The following is a 9,140-nucleotide window of genomic DNA, read 5'->3' on the forward strand; positions in this document are numbered from 1 at the left end:
CTGGGGATAAATTTACCTGGGGAAACGCCTGAAAGTAAAACGAGGGAAAGGCGTTAATTTCTTCTGGAGATCAAATGGCTGTTTGTTCCCAAACCGTGAAGAGCAGCAGAGTTTGACACCCTTGGATATGTCCGTTTGACATGGGGATTATTTTAAACTGGTTATTTTCAAGAAACAGCAGACAGAGGGGCAGCTCTGAAAACCAAGCAGAATTACCCTTCTGTAAGAGACACTTACATGTAGAAGGGAAATCTCTGCTCATAAGGGTGTCGCCCTGGAGGTACCAGGGTGAAGTGCCCGAGTCAATCTCTAGGAATTCTTCCCCTCTCCTCCCGGGAAAAATAGCCTTTATTGTTGTAGAGAAGTGTTAGGTTCACAGAAAAATCAAGCAGAGCTTACAGAGCCGCACTGTGTCCCGCACCTCCACACACGCACAGCCCCCCACACCAATATCGTGTCACACCTCATGGTACATTTCCCCAAATTGGTGAACCTATCCTGACCCAACCTTATCCCTCAGGGTCAGTAATGTGCTGACCTCGCTTTACATGACCGACCTCATCTGATTTAGAAATCAGTAATTTACCGATTCACTGACCTTACCTGAGATCTCACTCAGGTTGTACATCTGATGGGTTTTGACGGATACATGATGACAGGCACCCAGCGCCACAGTCTCATACACAATGGTGCTGCCAGCCTACAGGTCCCCTGCACTCTCTGCATTTTATCTTTCTTTCCTCCCCCACCCATGGAAACCACTGATTTTTATTGTCTCATAATTGTGTCTTCGCAGGATGTCCTATGGTGGTGATCATACCCTATGCAGCTCTTCAGGTTGGTTTGTCTTATTTAGATCTACGGAAGGTTCTCCCATACCTTTTCAAAGCCTAGAGCTCTTCTCTAAGAGATCCATTCCCTAGCATTTTAGAACTAGATTCCCTTGTCTGAAGGTACCTCGGTTTCTTTATCCAATGACCTACCGAAGGAAATCTTGATTGCATCTGAATTTGGGCAACTAGGAATGAAAGTGCCAGGAACAAAAACATGCAGATGCCATGTGGACTTGTCTTCAGTTCTGAACCTAAATACCAAAAAATGCAATTGCCGGATCATTGGTAACAATGTTGACTTTTAGAAGAAACTGCTAAACTGTTTTCCAAAGTAGCTGCAGATCCTGCCTCCCACAGACAGTGAGGGAGACCTCCTGTTGCTCCACATCCCCAAGAGCATTTGCCGTCCACAGCAATTTCCTTTTTTTTTTTTTTTTAAGTAAAAGAAGAAGTGGACTGGAGAAAGAGATGAAGAAAGTAGCTTGGAACACTGAAAAAATAAAATTATATAAAAAAATAAAATATTTTAGTTGGTAGATAGGAAAAAAAAAGCTGCTTGATGGTCATCACCCGGAAGAATTCAACTGAGTCAGAAACTGAGATGCAAGCAGAGAATTTCATGGTCATCCACCTCTGTTCCGTCTCACATGTCACCACCACGTCTGGCCTTCCTTGACTGAAAGCACTGCTCTGTTACTTTTTAGTTCACACACCATCATGCCTGAGCTAGACCTACTGGCTTCCCGACTGAACAAGACAGAGCGAGTTTCTCACTTTCTGCAGGTGGGCTGACTCAGCTGTTGCATAGGAAACCCAAGGCCTTGTAGACTCGCAGCAGTGATTGAGGATGATGCATTACATTTCACATTCTCTGGCCACAGCTAGCAAGCAAAGGTTAGTGCTATTCATTTTATTGCCACTGTTATTATTTTTTTTTTATGCTGAGTGAAATAAGTCAAGCAGAGAAAGTCAATTATCATTGGTTTCACTTACTTGTGGAGCATAAGGAATAACACGGAGGACATTAGGAGAAGGAAAGGGAAAGTGAATTGGAGCGGGAGATGAACCATGAGAGACTGTGGACTCCGGGAAACAAACTGAGGGTTTTGGAGGGGAGAGGGGTGGGGGGGGGGGGCGTGTGAGCCTGGTGGTGGGTATTAAGGAGGACACGGATTGCATGGAGCGCTGGGTGTGGTGCATAAATGATGAATCTTGGAACACCGAAAAAAATGAAGTACACAATAAAAAAAAATAACAAAAATGCTGTACCTTAAAAAAAACAACAACTCTAGAAACTCTTATCAAAGAGAAGGAAATGCCTTAAATCAGCACAACAACCTTCCCCTTACTTACTGCTTTTCCTGGTCACCTGCTGTAACCGACTCCCCACCCTCCACATCTTCTTTTGTTTTTAGCTGAAGATGGTATTTAAGGTGGTGGCCACTTCCGGGAGTTGCTCAGTTTTCCTGGGTCTCTCCCAGGTACAGAAGAGATATACATGTTATTAAATGTTTGTTCCTTTTCTTCCTGTTACTCTGTCTTATATCAATTTGATTATTGGACCAGACAAAGAACCTAGAAGGGCAGAAGGGAAAAGTTTTCTGCCCCTACACTGGTCTTGTATAATGTTAAATTTTAAGTGAACAGAATGTGCTGTTAAAATGAACGAGCTGTTTGAAGGACACGTGGGTGACTCAGTCGGTTAAGCGTCTGCCTTCAGCTCAGATCATGACCCCATGGTCCTGGGATCAAGTCCTGCATCAGGCTCCTTGCTCAGCGAGGAGCCTGCTTCTTCCTCTGCCCTCCGCTTGCCCTGCTTGCGTGCTCTCTCTCCATTAGACAAGTAAATTAATAAAAACTTTTTTTTTTTTTAAAGAACAAAGTGAAACAAAAGAGACTGAGCCATGGGAAAGATAGACAGGAGTGCACGTATAGGTCAGTGCAGAGATGGTAGCATGTGGAGAGTTCCATATGGTGATACCCCACGTGTCTGTTTCACATTTTTATCTTCCTATTTTCAACATTTAAGTAAATAACTTTGATGCACACAAATCCAGGTGATCAAATTTGTGTGTATCCAAAGCATAGAATTGAAATAGAATGGACAGAAGTGAAATTTCAAATAAACTTTTTTTATACATTTTTTTAAAAGATTAATTTATTTGACAGAGATTACAAGTAGGCAGAGGCAAGCAGAGAGGGAGGGAAGCAGACTCCCTGCTGAGCAGAGAGCCTGATGTGGGGCTTGATCCCAGGACCCTGAGACAATGACCTGAGCTGAAGGCAGAGGCTTAACCCTTTGAGCCACCCAGGCACCCCCAAATAAACATTTCTTGACCAAGGGTAAAATCAACGAAATACTGTTTAACATTCACAAATGTGATTTCCTATAAACTGGATTAAAAATTCAGTTTCATGGGGCGCCTGGGTGGCTCAGTCGTTAAGCATCTGCCTTCGGCTCAGGTCATGGTCCCAGGATCCTGGGATCGAGGCCGGTGTTGGGCTCCCTGCTTGGTGGGAAGCCTGCTTCTCCCTTTCCCACTCTCCCTGCCTTTGTTCCCTCTCTCGCTGTGTCTCTCTCTATCAAATAAATAAAATCTTAAAAAAAAATTCAGTTTCAAAAGAATAGAGTAATAGTGACCTGCATCATCAATGGTTCAAATAAAAAAGATCCAGAAATTTTTAAAAAAGATTTTATTTATTTGTCAGAGAGAGACAGAGCACAAGCAGAGGGAGCAGCAGGCAGAGGAAGAAGCAGGCTCTCGGCCAGTCAAGGAGCCCAGTGCGGCACTCGATCTCAGGACCCTGGGATCACGATCCAAGCTGAAGGCAGACGCTTAATCAACTGAGCCACCCAGGCATCCCAAGATCAAGAACTTTTAATTGTTCCCAAACTCAGTATAAATGATTGGATTTACATGAGACAAAGCATAGGGAGAACTTATGTATGTTTAATATCAATCTTGTGGCTACTTCTAGGACCCATCAACTACCATTTATTATGAGTCACTATGAGTAAGCCACTTACCCTTGGTTTTCTTACATTTAAGTTGAAATTAATAATAAATAATGTAAGAGAATATTGTGAGTATAAAATGAGATAGTTCATGTGAAAATAATATGAGTGATAGCTTTAATTTGTAAATGCAGAAAAAGCTAATGCAACATTAAGTTTGTTTCGGTAAAGGCAGACCATCCAGGCCAAGTGAAGCATAAGTCACAGAGGGCAACTGTTAGAGCAACTGATTATAAATTCTTTGAGGGCAGTGAGGGTGTCCAATTCATTTCCCATTGCCTGAAGCAATGCCAAACACCTCTTTTGTTCTGAAAAATATATATATTATAAAAATAAGTTGGTTTGGAATATTGGATCTTGTGGGAGTCACATTTTAAGAAAGAAAGTAAAATTTCAGGTTGAATCTAGAGGAAAGAAACCAAGATGGAAAGATATTTAGAGACTGTTATATGAAGAGTAATTAAAATAATTGAATATATGTAGCTGGGAAAAGATATATTTATATCCAAATGTATAAAACAATGTATATTGGTAATTTTCCTGTGAACACAGGTATCAGGAACAATGAAAGAGGCAGAGAAGGTTAGTGGCTAAAGGAAGGTCATGTTTTCCTCTCTTAACACCTCAGTAAGATGATCAAATACGCAGGCTCAGGAATCTTACAGACATTCATTGTTGTGCTTTTTCCACACCTGTGTTCCTCTGGACAAGTTGTTCATTCCAGATCTCAGCTCCCTCTTCATAGGTCCATGAGGATAATCATTATACATACTGAAGCCTGAAAGGTTTCAGGACAGCTCCCCCACCACCACTCCAGCCCCCCAAACATGCCACTTGGGCATGTGGATTATTTTGATCTGAAGGCACTTGAGACCCTATGGGCTCAAGAAAAATTTTGTACTCTCTTAACCACACAGAAGAATCTAAATTGGGGGTATTTCCCAGAGTAAGTGTTATTAACAGAGATAAATTTTATCTGAGTGACCCATCTGAACCGTAGGGGAAGTATCTTACTGCCAAGCATCTACTGTTCTTATGGTCCTGTGAAGTGTATTTCTTTCCTCTGAAGTCCCAGAACCACACCCCCTTCTCTTTAGTTCAGAATGACATCCATTCCTCATGTTGCCTGTCTTTGAAATTTACGTGTTAATGTGGGTTCTCTGTGTGTGTAATGCCTATCAAATGTGATTTTCTCCTGCTAATTTGTCTTATGTCAGTTTGACTCTTGGTCCAGCTGGAAGGACTTTTGAGGGGGCTGGAATTCTTGCTGCCCAACACTACTTTTTAGGGGTATTGTGAAAAAAAAATGAGGATGCATGGCAAGTACTTTTTCATTGCTGGAAAAATGCTAAAAATATGTTAATGACCCACTCTACCCATGTTCCAAAACTGCCACAAGGGGCCGCTGGAGAACCTTTTGGAAGAATTCAGCAGTCTGAGTTGGGCCTGGGGCAAGTCTCCTTAAATTTTGTTTAAACTGACGTCAGCACTAAGTATGTTAAGTGACCTTAGAAGGATTGTGTGTAAATATAGAATATTTACTTATTTTCAGAACTGATTCTGGATGGTAGAGGAGCGAAGAGGCAAAGTTTCCCCAGGGGACTGGGCATGGTGGCTCCCAGCATTCTTTTTCGTTCCTTCTCCCTTTGGCAACCCAGGCTGCTGGTAATCAAGACCTTCACGTGGCTCCCCTGGCCACCTGTGAAATCTTGCCCTGTATGTTTCACCCTGCCGGGAGATTATTTGTCTTGTTTGAGCTGAGAAAATTGTTTGTTTTTTTAAAATTAGATATAGTTTTGGGAGGTTTGAAATGTGATATTGTTACAGGTTTCAGGAAATTATATACTTAAGCATTTTATATCTAATAAAAGTTAATTAATTCACATTGTAATCTAACTTTCCTTTTCTAACCCGTAGGAAGGTATCTTTAATTCTGAAACATTAGACATTGAGAACTGGGAATAGGATAGTAGGAAAAATAGTTTGGGGCAGAAAGAAATCTTCCTGGAATTCATCAAATCATATATTTGACAGATCATCCAAAATAACTCTCACCTGTTCTGTTGCCAAATTGATGATAATAAAGAAAGGGACATTTGGCTTTTTGATATTAAGTCCCAAATCAGGTACTAAAACAGTGACACATTTATTATTAAATATTAATTTGTTATAACTTCACATTTCTTCCTTAGGATAAAAAAATCTACCTGGGTGAAAAAAATGTCAATGGAATCTGCGTGTGAACCTAGTGTGAACAACAGTAAAAAATACATGTTCGGTTAAGACAGGAATAACCACCTTATCATATCACCTTCTCGGGGAAAAGCTAGAGTGTTTCTAGTGAGCAGTTGTTAGCGAGCGAGGAATGTGATTCAAGCTGTTTTTCCAGTTTCCTCCCTGCAAGTTCCATGTCCTATATAGGGACCAACATCTCCATCCCTAGCTCTGATTGCGTTTGCATAGTTGAATGGTTTTTTTAATTCAGTATTTGTGCAATTTGTTTGCCAGACTTGTCTCATCGTAAGATTCATTTGGGTCTCCTGTTAAAAATAGGTTCCTCTCCTCAAAAGATTTTGATTCACCAAGTCCGGTCTGGTGTTAAGTATCTTTATTTATTTAATTAATCTATTTGGTGTTAAGTATCTTTAAACAACTCTATGGATGTGTATTATAGTCATATACGTTTGAGAAACGTAAGGTTAAAAAATCCGTTTTGGCATCAAATTCAGTTCAGACTGGCAAAAAGCACGTGGCTAGATGTCATGCCTTCCCCTAACTGGTTGGCTTCTAGGCAGAGCCCTTTGGGTGGTCTCTGCTGATACCAGAGTCTGCTTTTAGCATATTCAAACCTTTTGCTGCTGCTGCTTCTACTTCTTCTTCTTCTTCTTCTTTTTTTAAGATTTTATTTATTTATGACAGAGATAGCAAGAGAGGGAACACAAGCACAGGGGAGCTGGAGAGGGAGAAGCAGGCTCCCCGCCGAGCAGGGAGCCCGATGTGGGATTCAATCCCAGGATGCTGGGATCATGATCTGAGCCAAAGCAGACACTTAACGACTGAGCCATCCAGGCGCCCCGAAACCTTTTGCTTTGGTCTAGAGTGTTCTCACCTGTTCGATCCCTCACTTAGATGTACCTGATATACACTCCTAAAGTTTTTGCTCTGGAGTGCAGCGCTGGAACTTTTCTTTAAACTTTTTGAGCAAAAATGCAAGTTGGCCATGGTTGTAAGGAGAGGGTTAGCTGTTTAGAAGTCATAGACACCTGAGTTTGAATGTCAGTTCTTCTAAGCTGTGTAACCACAATCAAGTTATTTAACTTCCCTCAGTTTCTGTTTGCGTAGTCTATAAAATATAAATGTAGTTATTGTAACTAACGTTTATTGCACTCTGAGTTTTTTACATGACTTATCTCCCTTAATCTTCAAAACAGCACTGTGAAATAATCACACTGTTCTATTACTATCCCTTAGTAAACTGACACAGGCTTGTAAATAAGTTTGCCCGAGATCTCACACTTAGGAGGTGGCAGGCTAGTCCTTAAACTCAAAAGACCGTAGGAAAGAAAAACTATGAATCTGTACAGCTATCTGTCTACATATCTTTCTAATTTTTATGTAAAATCAGATGAATGGACAGAATTATCAATTTTTAGGTTTAGCTAATAGAATGAATTGAATGAATATATTTAATAATATCTTTTTATTTTACTTTATTTTTCTTAATGATTTATTTATTTATCTGAGAGAGAGAGAGAGTGCACACAGCAGGAGGGGCAGAAGGAGTGGGAAGCTCAGGCAGACCCCACGCTGCATGTGGAGCCCGACAATGAGGCTCATCTCACCACCCTGAGATCACAACCTGAGCTGAAACAGAGTTGGACGCTTAACAGACTGTGCCCCCAAGGCACCCCGATAATATCTTTAAAGAGTTTCCTGGCAGTCACCCTAGAGTGTCATTAATAAAGCTAAGCAAACAATGTTTGTCAGATAAAAACAGTCGGTAGTATAAGAGACTATGGACTCTGAAAAACAACCTGAGGGTTTTGAAGGGTCGGGGGTGGGAGGTTGGGGGAACAGGTGGTAATAGGGAGGGCACGGATTGCATGAGCACTGGGTGTTGTGCAAAAACAATGAATACTGTTACGCTGAAAAAAAGAAATAAATTAAAAAAAAACAGTCGGTAGTAATAAGAGCACACTCTCTGAAAAAGCATCTGCTCAGTGATTGGAATACACTGGCATCTTGAGAAGAATCCCTATCACTTCTGTTTCATGGTATATTCTCCAATATTAGTATGTGGCTTTGAGAATCACAAGAATGTGGGCTGCAGGACAGTTGCAGTTTCCATAAGGAAAGGTCCTTTTCATGCCTGGCTGGGTTAGGATGGTAACAATCTGGGGAGAGACAACAGCCCATTTCTGTAGTTCCTGTGTGGCTGGATGAAATAAGTCTGATCAAAGTGGCTTAGGAAATCCCCCAATAAGGCCCATCTGCAAGCACAGTCTGTTCAGGAAACAGGAAGATTTTACTTACTTTGAACCTCCACAGCCCTCCAATATCTTCAGTGCGCTCAAAGCAAGTGGGCTCCAGTCCCTCGTCCACACAGCACTTCAGAGAGACCAGGCCACTGACCCCAGCTCCAATCACGGCCACCTTCTTCGCCATGGTCTTCTGTTAAGGAGTGGATCAATAAATATTACTACGCTGGGACAAGAGGTTAAGAAAGCCCTCACGGTGTGGTCAGTAATTAGCTCGAAACTGTAGCAGTAAGTATAATAAGTAGCACTAACTTAATAAATCACTTCACTAGTCAGGTCGCAATTCTCTGCAGACTTTGTTTATGATGTCTTGGTTTAGCATTTAAAACCAACCCATTTAATAATGCCAAACTGTTTAATAACAGCCGTAGGAGCCAAATCTCATCACAGTCTTTGGAGTGCTGAGCTTTTCCTTACCTTTCTTTCTGCCTTTTTGTGCTGTCCCTCCTATAGGATAGTTTTCTCTGTTGGGTGTGGACTCGAAGCAGTCAGAGGGCTTTAAATGTTGGGGGAGGCCCTGACGGATGGGAGGGGCTTCCTGCTCCTTCAGCGTTTTGCAAACTGAAACTCCCCAGCTTTCCTTAGGAGTTCTGAAATTAAGCAAGAGGCTTATGTTCTGAGGTCCAGGGTAATGATCTTTACAGTGACACCGTCATACACCTACACATATCAGATGTATAGTATAAAAAACCTTTTTATAATGGAGGTGACCAATGTTCATCAACCAAACTGCAAATATGAATAAATATACAA

The 9,140-nt window shown here is 41.4% G+C and overlaps 1 protein-coding gene across 2 annotated transcripts in view; it reads right to left on the reverse strand.

Moving 5' to 3' along the window:
• Positions 1-8,863, reverse strand: part of FMO2 (flavin containing dimethylaniline monoxygenase 2) — a 29,842-nt gene extending 20,979 nt beyond the window's left edge. The window contains exons 1-2 of one of the 2 annotated variants that reach the window (XM_045983188.1): positions 8,805-8,863; positions 8,383-8,520 (exon numbers count right to left, since the gene is read on the reverse strand). In XM_045983188.1, the coding sequence (XP_045839144.1) occupies positions 8,383-8,514 (132 nt within the window). In that variant the 5' untranslated portion in view covers positions 8,515-8,520; positions 8,805-8,863. Of the gene's footprint in view, positions 1-8,382; positions 8,521-8,639; positions 8,715-8,804 lie in introns of those variants that run through there. The other variant, XM_045983189.1, reaches the window with a different exon arrangement.
• Between the last annotated feature and the right edge of the window lie 277 nt (positions 8,864-9,140).

Source organism: Meles meles, chromosome 17 (assembly GCF_922984935.1).
Source record: "Meles meles chromosome 17, mMelMel3.1 paternal haplotype, whole genome shotgun sequence".
NCBI lineage: Eukaryota > Metazoa > Chordata > Mammalia > Carnivora > Mustelidae > Meles > Meles meles.